Here is an 18,029-nt window from a genome sequence, read left to right as displayed (position 1 = left end):
GCAGCCAGTGAGCCATCATGGATGCTGAGAGACACTTTAATCCTTGGGGGGGGGGGGGGGGGGCGGCATGCTGGGAGATTTCAGACTATGCTCAGTGTGGGAGGTACGGGACGGGACAGGACAGGACGGGACAGCGTGGGTAAATATGGGTGATTGTGAAAATACCTTTTTTAGGTCCAGTTGGAGCAGCCTCCTCCGGGGGCAGGCCACTTCCCCCATCCTTCCAGAAGGGGTTGAGCTCCAGTTTGGAAAGGCCAGCCTACAAGTGGAAAGAGCATAGTCAGTACTGAGAGGAAAATGGCTCTTATTTATTTAGAAATGCACGTACCATGATCCACAAATATTCAACGATTTACAAATGTGTTTTTCTAGCCACAAACACACAACTCCTTACTTGTGACTTGTAAGTTCTCATTTGAATAAATGGACTATTCTATTTATATGTTTATAATCTATAATGCGTCAGCAAGGAGGCAATTATACGAGGAGCGCTTTATCAGATCAAACACATCGCAGGCTCCTTCACTGGTGTGTGTGTGTGTGTGTGTGTGTGTGTGTGTGTGTGTGTGTGTACGCTTGACATTGTCAGTCATTGCTCCGATGCCTAAACAACCCTTATCAGTGACTTCGATCGAGGCCCCACTGCTTGTTTAAGAGAGTCATTTCTGAGGAGGCCCTGAGCAGTAATTACTGCATGCGTTCTCTATTACAGCTGTCAGTGGGATGTTTCCCGTCCTCTGAACCCAAAGCCAGTTCCCCCATCTCCCCCTTCACAACAGGAACGAACACACACACACACACACACACACACACACACACACACACACACACACACACACACACACACACACACACACACACACACACACACACACACACACACACACACACACACACACACACACACACACACACACACGTTCCAGGACGGGCCTCCTCGCACGTAGCTGAGAATTAATTTGCAGAGAATCACATAGCGGTCAGACTATTACTGTGCCCCCACAGACTACTTTGTTATGTCCTTTTATCCCGCTACGCTGATAGCAGTTTCCCTGGTAACCGAGTTGGCTGAGGTAAGGTAAACCACTTTCATGGGATTTAAGTGCATCAGTAACGCACACACACACACATTTACACACACACACACACATATGGCAAGAGGGCACCAAGCAGATTGCTGCCGAGTGGGCGTTGTGAATCAGAGACTACCAAAAAACCAAGAGACTGTGGTGACCAAAATCGACTGAATTTTCCCAGAGTGAAATAGAAATGTTAATTTATCATACTGGCAATTCAATTCTATTATTTAAAGATTATGGTTCTGGTTCACATCACTTTCTCAAGCTTGCTATAAATCATTACTTATCATAGATATAGATATAATTATGGAAAACTGCATATTTTTTTAGATGCCAGTCTCTTTTTCTAGTTAGCGTTAGCATCATTGATGGGATGGTCATGTTTGCGGCTGTGTCCTCACCTGCTCAATGACGCGCTCCTTCTCTTTCTCTGCCTCCTTCTGTCGCTCTCTCTCCGCACGGCGATCGGTCGTCGACTCGGTCTTCATAGTCAGGAAGTCAAAAGTCATCCACTCGTCTCTCTGGACGGGGTGAGATAAGCATTCAGAACTCCGTACGGGTCATCCAAAGTCATTGGCATTTACAAATCAGATCTCAGTCACAAAGTGTCACACTGCCAAAAATGTTCTGCTTCTTTTGTCCTTGTGAAGATGTTCACACAACCCTTGGAATCCTCAATCCTCTTTGTTGGATTTATTTTCACTCGACTAAATAATTAGAACTACCAAACACTATATGGAGCGCACAAACTAGGGGGAAATGGGTAGCAGCACCCAAGAGACAATGTTAGTTTATTTTTTATTTTTTTTAAATGTAGACAAGCAATTTTCATGTATTCTTATTTCTCACCGCTTCTAACCTTTGAAGTTGGTGTGAAAATGGCATTAGCCTTCTTTCATTGTACAGTTTACAAGACACCTTATGTGTATAATTATTCCTCCATGACCTGAGTGCCGTTCATGCTCAGTGGTACCAAACGGCTCTTGTATTCTCCACATATCCACTGCACAGAGACATCATACTGTCTGGCCACATAACAGCTACCCTCAGCAAACAGGGGCAGCATCTGTGTTTGTGTCCGTGTCAGACCCAAAGAGCATGTCTTAATGCAACATGAATTCCAATCTCGCCGGCCCCGGTACCGAATGTAAATAAACCACACAGGGCTTTCTGGGAAAGCAAGCCATGTTGTTGAGGACTAATGAGTCACATTCACGAGCACATGGGCATCAACAAAGAGAGGGGTGGGTCTGTGTGTAGAAGACCCTCTGCAGGGGCAGGAATGAGACCACATACACACACACACAAACACACACACAGTCACACATACACACACACACACAGAGCAAGACTATAACATACAGCACTGGAGAATCCCTGGTGCTGTAGGGCCTTCCATCTCTTCCATGCTGTCTATAACTCATAGCAACGCAGTCAGACACAACTCACTAACCAACCGATAAAAACACAAGACCTCCACAGAATGGACATAATCTCTGGAGTATAGGCTACTAGGGGTGGGAATCTCTGGCACCTCACGATTCGATTCCGATTCAGAGGTCAACGATTCGATTCTAAACCGATTATCGATTCTAAACCGATTATCGATTCCTTATCGATTCTAAACCGATTTTTTTTGCTACTTAGTCTCAAATCACTTCCTACTTTGTGTTTGATAATTAAAGAAAATCAGCAGATGAATTACCTTCTCTATTTTTTTATTAGAGAAAAAGCTTTTCTTTGTCACAATTATGACTTTCAATGAACAATGCAATAATCGATGCAGCTTGCATTTCAACACAAAATGGATGTGTAAAAAATAACAAATAATAATTTTTTTTTTTTTTATTATTAAAAAATCGATTATGAACTTTTCTGAATCGAAACAGAATCGTTGTAGAGAGAATCGAGAGAAATCGAAGAATCGATTTTTTTCCCCACCCCTATAGGCTACACAGATCCAGGGTCTGCGTTCCGAACTTTTTCCCACTTCCACAGGCCCACAAACACACGTTTGTGGGCCTGTCTCAAATGCCTTCTTCACCAGTCATGCCCGGTGTATCATAACGGCATGACTGTACTACAACATATCTAGACACAAATAGATGCAAATAAAAGAGTTGACGCTAATTAGGTTCACACACACACACACACACACACACACACACACACACACACACACACACACACACACACACACACACACACACCTTTCAGGACATTAGCAAAGTCAGGTGATCAAATCCAACAGTGTGTGCTCCGAATTTCTCCCCATCTCAATCACTGACACACACACACACACACACTCTTAACTTTCACAGCATCAGCCAAATCAGGTGATCATCAACTGATTTGAGAGCACTCACTTGTGAAAAAATAATCACGCTTTCACAACAACTTTCTCTAATTATTTCACAAATTGGAATTCAAGGGAACAACTGGGTTGTGCATTTTATTGTCAAAACAAACTCCCGAAAGCCACCTCAAATATAACCAGCTTAATTTCTGCTCTCCGAGCCGTGAGGCCAAAGGTCAGATTTACATGTGAGTCTATAGTGTGGGCATTACTGTGCTCTGGTTTTGACCCAGTGCACACGTGTCTGACCAGGAGAGATGGACTGACAAAGCGAGCGAGGAAACTGATCCCCTATCAGTGGACTGGACCGCCAACTCACCACAAGCCATTAGAGTGTGTCAGGCCATCGACTGACTCGAGGAAACATACGGTCAGGCACTCCAACACCACATGTGTATATACACACACACACACACACACACACACACACTATGCAATATTTCAACATTTTGTACCCTGTACATACTACCTACATAAAACATACTTCACAAATGGATATGCGTTTCATTTTAGATCAGTCTGATGATCCTCACACTGTCACACACATATACCACACATTGCATCGCATGCGTACGGTCTCTCCCTGCACCAAACCACTTCCCAGTTAGCTAGTGATCCAGCTCAGATCTCTATCAGGCCTGACACTGGCTGCCTCCCATTAATCACAGGCTAAAGTGCCCCAGTGGAGTTCCTAATGAAATACGGATTGGGCTGCTCTGCTTTTGCCAGAGGTTTCTATACAGAGGCATTCACGCGTCTCTTCTGTGTGAGTCATCGTGTAGCAGGGTCCAAAAAGTAGCCCGCTATTCTGGGACTGGGCTGCAGGTCTGTGCCCTCACCTGGTCTGTGCCCTCACCTGGTCGCTGGCAGCTGGGTTGCTGGGGGCGCTGGCGCTGGTGGGCTTGCCGTCGCTGGAGATCTTCCAGGCTTTCTCTGGTGCCGTCGGCTGAGCTTCCACCCACTCCCCCTCAAAAGCCTGAGAAACAGAAGAGGGAGCCGATTAGAGACAGAGGGAGGGAGAGTGAGAGAGAGACGGAAGGAAGGAAGGAAGGAAGAAAAGAAGGAAGAGAAAGAGTCTGCGAGTGTGCGTCTGCAGTGCCTGAAGGAGCTGCAGCTGAGTGAGTGTAATTGCAGGCCACACAAGAGTCAGTCTTTATGAAGCTGCTATTACACACATATCACACCACTGATGATGCCGCCATCAAACATTGACTTCCCCTGATCCTGCCACTGGCACCCAAAACCACCAATTACCGCTGATAGCGCTGTTAGCAAACACTTACTACATGCAAGTCAGGCAGCGGCCGCTGCTAGAACACAGCGGAGGGCCGGACTCCCATGGAGTCTTGGGTGGAAAACAGTTTTCGAACCCCCTCTTTTGTGGTGAAAAGGTTCACCTTCTGTTAAACAATGTGTAGGGAAGAGGGCGGCTGAAGGAGACTGCTTCTGTCACCTGCCCAGAATACGCCCACCACTAGGACACATAGACTCATGGGCACGAACACTGTGTGGCGGGTACACAGCTCACTAACGCAGATAATGGCCAGGGCCAAGGCCACACACAGTATCTGCCTTCATGGCAGATTTTTGCAGCTACTGCTGTTAGTTTAACTGTGGCTTGCTTAATCTGCCATTGAGGTTTCATCTATTACTCCCCCCCCCCCCCCCCCCCCCCCCGCCCAGCTGTCAGGGAATCGTAGCTATTTGTCCAAAGCAAATGATGGAATAGGCTATTTGCACTGACATGCATTCCTGACATTGCTTCGACAGTCCCTCGGAGCGAAGGGACAGTAGTGTGTCTGAGACACCGACACAGACAGAGGCAGAGACAGAGACAGGGAGGCAGGAACAGAGCATTAGATCTGCTGCTCTCCTATTTTCTGCATTATTGACTTACAGCTCTGGCTGATGGCCTGTGGCTGCCGTGCTTCAGGCCTAGTGAGGCTGCCCATTGATCACTCAGTAGACTTGGCTGTTTAAACCCCGCACCCCACCCACACCACACTACCCCACCCCCCTCCCTGGGGGGCTGTTTCGGAGAGGGCGGGGTCGAGGTGTGATGCTCCCCGCTGCGGTCTGATCTCGTCCAATTTTCTTCCCGCCGTCTGGGGTCCTGCCAAGACCGGCTCGCCACAAACACCACCGCGGGGGAGTGTTAGTGGGGCTGCGTCTCCATGGAGACCGCGCGGGCACCAGCAGTGTGGTGTGGTCAGGCTCTCATCATGCTGGAGGAAGGGAGAGAGATTGTCTGTATCCCTCCCTCTCTGATTCCCTCTTTCATTTCTTCACTCACTTGTTCTTTCTGTCGTTCTTTGCTCCCTCCCGCTTTCTTTTTCTCTCTCCGTCCTTCCATTTCACTCTTCTCTAGCTCTTTCTTTCACTCTGTACTTCCCTTCATTTACACTGCAGTACACACTCTATTTGTCTTCCTGTCTCCATTCCTTTCATCATCCCCTCCCCTCTCCACCCTCTTTTCTCATCTCCTCCTTCATTCCCAGCCCTTCAAGTCTTCTTATCTGGTGTTCCTTCGCTCTGTCCTTCCATTCTTTTAGACTGCAATCAGTCAACCTTTATTGCTATAAGCCTAAGGTGCAATTATGATCAAAGAAAAGGTACTCTACCAACACCATTTAATAAACCATTGCTACTTAAAATGAAGTGCATTCTCCTTTCCTTATCTTAATCCCTTTCTCCTCTCCTTCCTTCTGTGTTTCCGTTCCTCCCTTCCCGTCCTCCTCTAAGGCTGGCCGTTACAGCTCCTCTCTTTGTGCTCCCATCCTCTCATTTCACGCCCATTCAGTCCTCCTGACATGGATCTCTCTCTCTCTCTGCCCAGGACTGCTATCTGACATGCCCCATTCATATTGCATCCAGACCAGAACCACCCCACACCCCCCCCCCCCCCCCCCCCTCCCACCCCCTCTCATCACTTAGCAGACCTTGGCAAGTGTTTTGAGGTGATTTACGGTCAGTGTTCCCAAAAATGATTTATTACTCCCCCGCTGCTTCTCTAGAACTAAAAAAAGAAAAATCCCATGCATGTCAGAGATGGGGCTTGTGCTTTTTTCTTGATTCTATGTACGATATTTTTGTCTCTTTATTGAAATCCATTTCAGTTTAAGAAGAATGACCTGTGGGCCTACCTCAGAGCCGTCAGAGGAACTTCCATCCTGAGCTGTTTTTCTCTTCTCCTTCTTGGATTTCTTCTTCTCCTTCTTTTCCTTTTTGCTCTTTTTGGACTTCTTCTCTTTCTTCTGCTTGATGCTTGTATTCTCCTGCAGAGAAAGAAGGATCATTGTCTCTGTGTGTAGAGCTCAAACAAGGAGAAAAAAGTTACTGAGAAGGAGTTACTGATCACAAAGACAAACAACACAGAGCAAATCGTCTGCCGATCTGAAGCACTAACTGTCTTCTTCAGTGGTAATTCCTTCCAAATTCAGGGGCATACTTCCTCACAAGCCTCCGTTCTCCTGGAGGTCTGAGAGCTTGGCTTCCACACTTGAAGAGATACTGAACTGCACACCGTCTGTGAGTCAACACTCTCAAGTCTCCCTCTGAGGGCTGGAGACCAACTAGGAATACATAACTCCATTCAGAATGATGCCGGAAAACATTAGTGTCACTATGTGATGGGATTTGCCTGTTTCTCCTGCTCTCACTCTCACTCTACAAACATATTATTTATATTTATATGTAATACACACACACTTTACTCATATTTCCTACGCCGTGTCTGTCTAGCACTCCTGAGCTTTGAAGCGGATGTGCAGTGGAGCGCTGGGTAGCAGGTTGCGGGTGTCTTTCTCGAGCGGTCCTGAAGTGACAGCGCGGATGGATGTATGAGCTGACACACAGAGGACAGGCTTTAGCTGGAGCCCTTTCACTGCGGAGCGGCTCGTTAGGAAAGACTGACGGCAGGCTCTCCTAAGTAAAGCTCAGGATTAGGAGGGGGAAGCGCAAACACACACACACACACACACACACACACACACACACTTATACAGACAGACAGACACACACTCTCTGCTGCATCTTCTAAGGCTAAAGAAAGACACTTCCATAAGCATAAGCATATACACACAAACACACACAACATCCACTCTCACATTTGACACACACACTCATACACGTCAGCTACTGCACCAGCATGGGACAGCAGACCCTGACCCGCAAAACAGAGCGCTACAGCTGAGGAACCCAGCAGCACAGAGAGCAGCCTGCTCTCACGGCCACACTGCAGGGGTCAGGGTGATGTTTAGCGTTTCCGTTCCAGGAAGCTGTTCATTTTCCAGCTGACACGCGTCATGCCACGGCTCTCTGTCATGAACTCCTTTTGCACAGCCCCGTGAGGCGTGAGGCGTGAGGCGTGAGGCGTTAGTCCGTGGCATCCGCATCCATATATTGAGCATGTGTCTAGCTCAAATCAGTTTGAAGGGGTTTTGCTGAAAACACAGCTGAGCCAGTGGGAAAGGCTTAGGTGGTGGGTGGCACTACCACTGTTCTGACGATGCACTCTCCTTCCTCTCTAACCTCTCAATGTGTCTCTTTCTTTCTTTTGTTTCTTTCTTTCCATGTTATTATTCTCTCCGTTTCTCACTCACCTGGTCCAGCTGCTGCAGCCTCAGGTCGACATCGGGGAGCATCCAGGTGTCCTCGCCACGGGCCCTCTTCAGCTCCTCGCGTCTCTCCTCCTTGTCATACTTCTCTTTGGCCTGAGGGGAGATGCAGTCGGGGGTGTCAGAGCACAGACACTCACAACACACGGGGCTGGAGAGAGGAGCCCTGCGGCTATGCTCACAACACTACGACGACCACAAATCGTAAATCAACACAAGTTTGCCCAGGTTGGGGAAAACAAACAATAAAACTGGGGGCTCAAGAGAATTGGAAATAAGTGTCATTTGCATTTTCCGTGAGCCTAAGGAACAGGGCTTTTCGTAAAGATACAGGGAGAAAGGAAGATAAAGAAAACGAGGGGAAGAGAGAAGCAAGTAGAGGAAATGACAAAAATTCTTGGGAGACTAGTGTTTCTAGGTCAAGATGTCCCAGACTCTCTCTCTGTCTCTCTGTGCGAGAGACTACTGAGTGAATAATGTTCATGTAATGTACATGGTGTGCCATGACTTCCAGGTCCACCACTGATTTCAGCGGCCTCTCCTGACGGTTCACAGCATCCGTGTCACAGCCGCAACACTGAACGTGTGCTAACACTTCTAATCATCAGCGTCCAGGATATTCATAAGGCTCCCAATGGCCTGGAACTGATGGAGTTGTGTGCACTTCTAATGGGCGATAAATGGGCACACGTCAGGCCGTTTCCGCTGGGGCGGCCATCTATCACCATTACCAGGGAGCAATGCCGCAAGGTTTGCTTATGAAGCTCAGAGAGCCAACACAGCTGCCCGTGAGATAACGGCCTGGAGAACATGACTGTTAGAGGAGTGAGAGACACACACATTTCATTCTCCCAGATGAGAAGGCAGCACCTTAGCAGGCAGTCTACTACACAGGTATGTATTACACGGTTAGGGATTAACAACTATTTGGTTCGCTAAATTACTTGATTCCTTAAAATCCAGGTGTAAAATAGTGTTCACAAACTAAATCAAATCAATCACAAATCTACACTGCACTTTGCGATATTATAACTACTTTGTTTGTGTTGGTATCTGCCATAACAAAATGAGCCGTCAGCAGTGGAGGAAAATCGTTTCCTGTAACACGTCCAGGTTGTTATCAGGTGACTGCAGAGTTTGTTTTGCAATCATGGAGGGAGTGATTACAATGAGTTATGATCCTAGGTATTTGCATAGATACAGTTTATCGTGCTTGTTCATGATGATTACCGACGTGAAACATGGATAGTCCTGTCCTGCCGCAATCGTCATCAATGACCAGATCTTAATTTGTGTAGCGTTTCAATGTGTCAGCGTGATCGATGGGGCTCCAAACAAACAAGCTGTGCAAACTATATTTGCTTGTTTGAATAGTCGCGCCAGGCAGAAAGCTAGAATACGTCTGTCTCTTCCTGAACCCCGGGCTGTCATAAACAAGTTATCGAATTAAAACGAACATCACCATCTAGCGGTGGTTAAAATATGGGTTTCGGTTAACTAACTGGCAGACTTATAAACAATAACATTTAATGGAAAAAATCCATTCGCTGTCACCATTGATTTAACAAAGACATACATAATGGCCTAGTAGTTAAAAATAAACGCCCGATAACGATGCATCAGTTAAGTTATCAAGTTACTTTCCAGGGATGGTCCTTAAAACAATAACGTTACATTACAGACACCATGGTCTCACCTCGCCCATTAAGCTACACATTTCGTGTAACACATTTTAAATGCCAGTCTTCAGGTTTTGAAAATTCACCGATATTTCAGACAGTCAATGCCCCCTTACTTAACACTGTAACGTTACTCTAACGTTGGCATGGGACGATGTTAAATCTTGTGCTAACTTTAAGGCCATGGCTTTTATTTATCAAGCGACGCTATAATAATAATCATAGTTTAAAACATGTATGATTCGTATGTGGGTATCTTACAGTATATGCGACGAACCCTGTAATATAAATACGCCTTCACTCGTATTTCACTTCGCCAAAGCCATATCATGCTGCTGAAATGCTAGGCTTGACGCTAGCATGCACGTCAGTCTTGGCATGCAAGAGTACATTTAGCTTTAAATCATTCAGAGGCACAAATGTATGACTACAAAACTGTAAATGGCTTTTACCTTTTGAATAACTTCTTCCCTAGCTTTCCTTTTAATTTCTTTTCGGGCGCTAATGTTGCCTGTACTTTCAAAACTGCCTCCGTAGGTCGCCATGACAGTGACGTAAATATATTTTTGCCGACTGTCGCAACGCTTTTACGACAGTTGCTGTTCGCAATTACTTTTTGCTTGGTTCTTTGGGCATAATAGTGGATTCATTTTTAACGTAGGTCTTTTTTTCGTTTATTATATATTGCTTTCTACTACCCTGCCCACTATTTTTTTTTAAATATTATTGGCTATAGTTAAGGGTACCTTTACCTCAGTGCTCCATAGTTATAAACAAACGTGGAGCTCTATGGGTATGAATTATGATATGATGAAAGAAATAAATGGTACTTAAAATGCCAGTCCATGCATCACTAATAAAATGTGAGTCCCATTTCGATTTCTTGGAAAACATATCAAGACATCTGGCTGGTGCACCCCTTCATGGATTGACAGGTAACCTACAACCTTTCAGTCTTAGATGTCAGATATGCATTCACAGCTAGATTCAACAAGGCAGCCACAAGGTAATCAATAAGTCTAAGAGGGTCAAAAAAACACATCCATAAACATGCCCAGAGGCCCGCTGTCCTGACAGTGGGCTGCATGAAGCAGACACATCACCTGCTGGTCCAGCAGAGGAGGTACTCCATAGAGTGAGCAGGTTCCAATTACTGTAGGGGATGAGAGTGAAGATGAGAAAAGTCTCCCACCAGCTGTGATCAAGGGGCTATTAATCTTGAATCAATCTGGCCCCTCTCACAGTCTATTAAAGTTAGATCTTGTTAGGACGGGTTCCGGGAGCAAACAAGACAAATGCAAACATGATACACAGCAGCGGACAGTTTAAAGGGGTAAATATTCCTGTAATAAGTGCAATTTCCTTACAAAGAAGAAAGACACACTTATAAACAAGAGTACATCCTTTTTTTAATAAGGCACCGTATTTACGGACATCAGAGCCGAAAGAAAAACAAACCAACCACAAAAAACAACAGGTAGGAAACACTGGACATCGCTCTTTTGTGATTTCATTGACATTTATTTAGGCACTTTCTCCAGGACGACACACCAGTTCCCTTGGTCATGATAGCTAGTCCGTATCTCAACGTCCTTCACCAAACTGCATAATCTTTCAAGCTCCCCCTTCTGAAAGACGTGGTAGTACCGATGGAAGACGGGGGCAGGGGCAGGGGCCGGTGTTGCTTTAGCATCAGCGGAGGAGCCTCCTCCATGTTTGCATGTATTTTTCTCTTCTCCTTTCAGATGCCAGGGCACTAGTAGGTCCGGGGAGTTAAAGGCTGTGCGGTTGGTGTGAACACTCAGTTTGGGGGTGCTCTCAGTGGAACCCTTCTCCTCGGCAACGTCTGGTAGGGGACTCTGCTTCACTGAATGCCCTCCCTCCCCCACCACAGGCTGAGTGTTCTCCTTGTCTCCGGAGTCCTTCAAGTACTTTGACTTCTGCTTGTTGTACTCCTGCTCCATGGCCCACACGTATATCAGTGCTCGCCCTCCAGGCTTCAGCAGCCGCACTAACTCCGTCACAGCAGCCAGACGTCTCTCCTGTACAGACACACACACACGCAGACACATACACACGCAGACACACAGAGACACGCAGACAGACACACATAGACACACACACGCGCGCAAACACACACGCAGACACACAGAGACACGCAGACAGACACACATAGACACACACACGCGCGCAAACACACACACACGCAGACACACACACACGCAGACACACAGAAACACACAGACAGACACACATAGACACACACGCGCGCGCAAACACACACACACACACACACACACACGCACACGCACGCACGCACACACACACAAACACACACGCGCGCACTCACACACACATACACACGCACGCACGCACACACGCACGCACACACACACACATTTAATGTGCTGGCAAATAGGGTCATCAAAATGTAATGATCTGATTAACCACGTTGCAGTAAATAAAAGACTGCTTTGGAGAATTTACTGTTCCAATGCAGATGATCAGATTTATCGACTAAAGGATTCACTATAGTTCAGGGACAAACACACTATCATTTCGGAAAATTTGAACTTGGACAATTACGTGTATCTGGAGAATATCATCCTGTTTGTCTTTATGTCTAAGTTAAATCATGACTACATGTGGAAAAAAGCTGCGCAACCATATCCAAACCTGGCTGCAGGTGTTTATACGAACAAAGAGCAAACTTCAAAAGAGCTCTTGCCTACATTTGATTTACAACTTGCACTAACAGTGACCCTATTCAATATAAGATAATTTGACTAATGGTAAAAAACAAAAGGAACGTGGAAAATCGCTAAGATCAGCATATAGGTGGTTCCTTGATAGCTGTATGTGTCACACAACTAGTCAGAACCTCACCTCCGCACTCGGGCTCCAGCAAACCACTTGCAATAAAACGTATCTGATTTCTCTTGCTTACATTAAACCACATGTTATCACTGACCCCCTTAAGCCCCTGTGATTGGCCCACCTGCGTGGAGAAGTGGTGGATGACTGCGATGGAGATGCAGGCATCACAGGTGGCCCCCCGAAGGGGCACGTCGAGGGCATCGGACACAAACGCCTGGAATCCCCGCTCGATGCAGATCTGCACCAGGCTGGCACTGCGATCACAGCCGACCTGCACCCACACAGAAGGGAGAGACAGATGACACCGGGAGGTGAGAAAACAGGTGTGAAGAAATGTTTGTTATGAATCAGTAGTATTCACGGAAAGGAACTGCGCCTTTGACAGTGGCTATTGTCTGTATCAGTGCGTGGGCTCCAAAAAAGTTACATAGACAAAAAAATCAAGGCCGGAGCTCGCTCTCCAAAAAAGTACCTTAAAAAACGAGTTTTTCATCCAAAAGTGGTTTATTGGCTTCACCAGACAAGAAACCTGAAGTGTAAGTGCAAACTTACGGGTGACCCCATCCTCAGTGCAAATTACAATCAGTATACATTATGTATACAGTATACATTATGAATCAGTATGCACAGTGGATTACAGAAATATTGAAACATTACTCCCCCCTTCCCATTGCAGTGTGTGACACCCTTGAGTTTTCTCTATAAACCTCACGGTTCAAAATATAAACATGTTTTGCCTTTATCATTGAACGTGTGCTAGAAACTTCCTCTAAGGACATAATTGTCAAGTGCTGATTTGCCCATCCAGGCTAAATAACATAAATTTAAACAGGGCTCCAGACAGCATGCAAAGCAGGAGAGAGAATTGATAGCCATAATAATGTTTTCAATAAAGCCCATGCTCTCAGGGAATTTAATTAAGGTTTATGATTCTAGTCTCCTCCCCTGTGTCTGGTCTCTCTTGCTCTTAGGTTTCTCACACACACAAAGACAGACACACGCACAAAAAGGTGCGCGCACACACACACACACACACACACACACACACACACACACACAGGCATACAATGACTCAAAGGTCACCGTTTGAATAAAATTTCTAGTCAGGTTTTGCATATTTTAATGGCCAGCAAGAATGGGGGTTCAGATAATTAATTGCAGGCCCAGCTCATTTCACTTTTACGGCGCGTTAGCATCCATGCCCTCACCTGTAGATTAAAAAGAGCCTGTGCTTTCTACATGATTGGATTTGGCATATGATTTCAGCTTCGTCAGACATAATTTAAGACTTTTGCCAGCACTGACTGGCATCATCATTTGTGAAGAAAAGGATGATACTGAAAATAGACACCACAGAAATGTTTCCCAAATAGACTGCCTTAGCATCATATGTTTCACCACACCACAGCAGCCAAAGTTCTGGTAAATGTACATCTTTGTATTTAAAGTGACTTTGACAATGATACATAGACTAAACTATCTGGCTATGGCTAAACTGGGTTTATTTCCTCGTGTTTTTGTAGTCCATATTCTATCGGATGGGAACTGACCCCGAGCTAGTGCGATGCAATAATAGCTGAGGGACAACACTTGAGTTTGACACGTTCATTCAAATGTAAACTGAAACGGACGAAAGCAGAGCACCACTAATCTTTGCTGTTTTTCTATTTGAATCTGCACTGCGCAATTTGAGTACAGCCTTCAAGAGATGACGGATTAGTTTAAACTCATTGAACTCAGAGGGTTTTAACCCACATTTAGGCCCAAGTCCTACATGGAATATGTAATATACATTTGGCTTTGCGAGCCTATGCAAGCTATAAATGGCACCTCACTCACCGACATCACTTCCGGGTTGATCCCTAAGTACTTCCCGTTGCCACAGCCGACGTCGGCCAGCAGGCCTCCGGCGGGCAGCGCCAGCAGGAAGTCCCGCACACGTGGCCAGGGGGAGTGGCGCGTGCTGCTGAAGTGTGACGCGATCTCCTCGTACACCTGGTGCACAAACTGCGCCTCCAGACGGGACGCGTCCCCATCGTCACGGGGCAACGAGGGGGCATCGGGGGCGGGGGCAGCAGGGGGGGACTGGCTGTCACAGACTGAGGGGTACGCTGAGGACGGAGGTTTGAAAAGTGATCATGAGAAGAGAGAGAACAGACAGGAGAGGTAAAGGGATGTCTTTCGATAGGGCTCATTTTATCATTCACTATTTTTCGGAATCACTCATTTTGATTTTTTTTCTCATTCATTTTTTTTGGTTTAAGAAACTAGTTCCAAATTCATGCAACAACAAGTTGACAGGGTGTCATCAGATTTAGAAGGGAATGACTAGGCTTACAAGTGAAATGGGGAGGGAGACTCACGGCAAACACAGGGGGCGTGTCGCAACCTGCGGAACGTGAAGGAGGTCCTGGTTCCTCGTCTGTTGAGTGTGAGGTTGCTGGGGTCAGAGGTTACCACGGAGCCCTCAGAGCCATGAGCAGGGACCATGTCAAACTTCCTGGGTGTGATCCTACCCAAGAGATTCAGTACAGTGACATGTGGGTTTGCTCTATGTTAATGTAAAAATACACTATAATACACTACTATATGTGTGTTATACGATGATAAAATCACATGCAAGGACATCATCACATATATTTGTGCAGAGTTTAACCACATCATACCCTTCTGAATAGAAAGGCAACACACATTACAACAAAAAGGTGTGAAGGGTCTATCAAGCAATCTACACTTGTTTAGTGAGGGACTCAGTTGGGTTATATCTCTTTTATTGCGCTATACTGCATTAGGCTGCCTTAGTTTACATTATCTGTTACATTATTCTACACAGAACTAGATTATGTTATCGGTCCTGGACCATACTTGTTGTCTTGTTATTTACTGTGTGTCGTAACTGTAATCTCCTCTCACCCATGGGTCCACAGGAAGCGGCTCTCCCCTCTCATGACCAGGAGGCTTCGCTCTGGCAACACCACGGCAACCGAGCGACCATCAGGATGACGGAAGCCCATGACAGTCTTCAAATAAAAAGACGCATATGGAAGTTCATAATACTGTACACACACTCTCACACACACAAAGAGTGTTTCATAACCATCTACAAACACACACGTACAGCGAAGTTCATGAGTCTACAGAGACACACTTGACGAGAGGGGCAATAAAGCATTCAGCCAATACGTGAGTCGATTTGGAGTGAAATGCCGTGAACACACACAATTTACCCGTCTGTGCCCTCCCTGGGAAATGATCCACCAGTGCTCACGCTGTGCCAAATGAGCTACAGGACCCCGGAAACAACCAACTGAACAAAAATCCATTTGGGTGGCAACTAGGGAAATGAACTCTCCCATGTGCTCAAAGACCTTTTTATGTTCTTTTCTGCACACTCGTGAAAATGAGTCTTTTTGTCATGCCGTGGTTGCATTTTTATAAATGCACAATAGAGTTCACACAGACACAACACAAGAGAGAGATAAGACATGAGTGCACAGGATTGCCAGCTGTTTGATGACCCTTCTCAAAGGCTCCTCATGTAACACAATAACGTCCAACTCCAAAAAACTAATGATAGGGTGCTCAATTATAAAGCTGTCATACGGGCAATAAATCAGATATAACAACAGGGATGGCCTCTCGGATGGTGATATTTATTAGCGGGGGGGGGGGGAGATCCAGAGATCCGTACGGCCCTGCGACAGAGAGTAGGCTTTCAGACGGAACCCAGAGGACCAGGAGCAGAGAGAGCCAGGCAGAGTGTTTTGCCTGCTAACATTGCTTCCATGTGTCCAGGTCTATTTATAGCTGCGAGAGGAGCTGAGGGGAGGATTTGGGACCCTGTGTGATGGAGAACAAAGAGACAGCCACTGCACCCCCCCCCTCCCCCCCTCTCCGCCTTGTGCAGTCTGTGGCACAAACGACAATGACCTCAAACGCTGGCCAGCCTGGGCTTACCGCCGTGCATTTAAAGGGCTGCAGTGTCCTTTCCCAATCTGTGTCTGTCTTTGCCTTTCTCTCTCTCCTTCCATGTCTTCTTCCCTTTCTTTCTCTCCTTCCATGTCTTCAGCCCTAATTGTTGTTTTCTCTCCTCCAGCTTTACCTCGCCTGGTTGCCCCCCTCTCTGACATTTACTTCCTATCTTTCTTTACAACTCCCACTCTTAACTTTCACCCTTTATTCCTCCCTCTTTCTCTCCCTCTTTCTCTCACTCTTTCTCTTTAGCACTCTTTCTCTTCCTGTCTGAGAGTTTTTTTCTTTTCTTCCCCTGATCCCTCTATTCCCGGGAGCTAGGATATGTTCGCACCTTGCCGGCCTCCAGGCTTGCAGAGAGAGAGATGGTTTAATGAAAAGCTGCAGCTATGCCATGGCAGGCCAGGGGCAGCCTGGCAGACATGTCCTCAACTGAACCAGCCAGGCGTGTCTGTGACTGTGTGTGTGTGTGTGTGTGTGTCTCTGTGTGTGTGTGTGTGTGTGTGTGTGTGTGTGTGTGTGAGTGAGAAAGATAGAGAAAGTGTGTCTATGTATGTAAGAGAGACAAAGAGGACAAGTAAGATAAAGTGAGTGTGTGTGTGTTTGTATGTGGAACCATATCCAAAATTGCTTGCAGTAGAGTGTGGCATTGTTACGGCAAGTGCTGTGTGGCAGAGACACAGACCCCACTCACTGAGGGGAGGCTGATAGTGGCAGGTAGATGTTTCTCCTTGCTTTGGTTTGACAGATTCCCACTGACACGAATTAAATGGCTTTTCAGGAACGACACAGAGAATGAGAGCGATGGTGGAGGGAAGGCACAATGAAGAGCAAATACGCATGCTGCATGCAAGAGAGAGATGGAGAGAATCAGAGACGAATAGAGAGAGGGAGAGAAACAGATGGAGAGAGAGAGAGAGAGAGAAAGAGGGGAGAGCACTTTAATGTTGAAAGTTTGGGAAAGGGGCAGTTTCTCAGCTCAGCCCAAGTGAATGTTATATGTTCTGGGTCATTCTAGGTTCTGGGTCACTTCTTTGGCTGGAAATAGCAGCGTAATGAGGCTCCTTGAGGCAGGGTGATGGGGAGAGAAGAAGACAGACTGATAACACATCTGCCTATCCTGAGGACTCGACATCATCTCCAGGCAGAAGTGGACGCACAGACACAAACACACACACACACTCATACACAAAAAAAAGGTAGACCCGTGTCTATGTATGAGAGTGCCAAAGCCAATTATGGACCACAGACTTGTGACAATGCTCACCAAGTTAAAAATGCAAGTTCGTCGTATTGAACAACTTCCTGCGCAACAACACATTTAGATTCGAACCCATTATATGAATACGATTAGTGTTTTGAATCATAGGAAAAGGCAAAAAAGAAAATCGTTTGCATAAAGCAATACTCGCATCCTCGCACGCACGCATGCACATATATTCACACACAC

The 18,029-nt window shown here is 46.2% G+C and overlaps 2 protein-coding genes across 3 annotated transcripts in view; both read right to left on the bottom strand.

Annotated features, from left to right (window-relative positions):
- The window catches only part of cwf19l2 (CWF19 like cell cycle control factor 2), a 35,688-nt gene extending 25,394 nt beyond the window's left edge, over positions 1 to 10,294 (bottom strand). For both annotated transcript variants that reach the window (XM_042708663.1, XM_031573096.2), the window contains exons 1-6: positions 10,183 to 10,294; positions 8,037 to 8,147; positions 6,579 to 6,710; positions 4,292 to 4,411; positions 1,481 to 1,600; positions 166 to 259 (exon numbers count right to left, since the gene is read on the bottom strand). In XM_042708663.1, the coding sequence (XP_042564597.1) occupies positions 166 to 259; positions 1,481 to 1,600; positions 4,292 to 4,411; positions 6,579 to 6,710; positions 8,037 to 8,147; positions 10,183 to 10,275 (670 nt within the window). In that variant the 5' untranslated portion in view covers positions 10,276 to 10,294. The remainder of the gene's footprint in view (positions 1 to 165; positions 260 to 1,480; positions 1,601 to 4,291; positions 4,412 to 6,578; positions 6,711 to 8,036; positions 8,148 to 10,182) is intronic.
- An 828-nt stretch (positions 10,295 to 11,122) lies between these two features.
- The window catches only part of alkbh8 (alkB homolog 8, tRNA methyltransferase), a 12,940-nt gene continuing 6,033 nt past the window's right edge, over positions 11,123 to 18,029 (bottom strand). Inside the window, exons 7-11 of the mRNA XM_012837900.3 lie at positions 15,521 to 15,627; positions 14,971 to 15,119; positions 14,447 to 14,718; positions 12,729 to 12,878; positions 11,123 to 11,772 (exon numbers count right to left, since the gene is read on the bottom strand). Of these exons, the coding sequence (XP_012693354.2) occupies positions 11,251 to 11,772; positions 12,729 to 12,878; positions 14,447 to 14,718; positions 14,971 to 15,119; positions 15,521 to 15,627 (1,200 nt within the window). The 3' untranslated portion in view covers positions 11,123 to 11,250. The remainder of the gene's footprint in view (positions 11,773 to 12,728; positions 12,879 to 14,446; positions 14,719 to 14,970; positions 15,120 to 15,520; positions 15,628 to 18,029) is intronic.

The sequence above is a fragment of the Clupea harengus genome, chromosome 9, assembly GCF_900700415.2.
Source record: "Clupea harengus chromosome 9, Ch_v2.0.2, whole genome shotgun sequence".
In the NCBI taxonomy this organism is placed as follows: Eukaryota; Metazoa; Chordata; class Actinopteri; order Clupeiformes; family Clupeidae; genus Clupea; species Clupea harengus.
The sequence above is the reverse complement of the archived record's forward strand: the minus strand, read 5'-3'. Positions and strand labels throughout refer to the sequence as shown.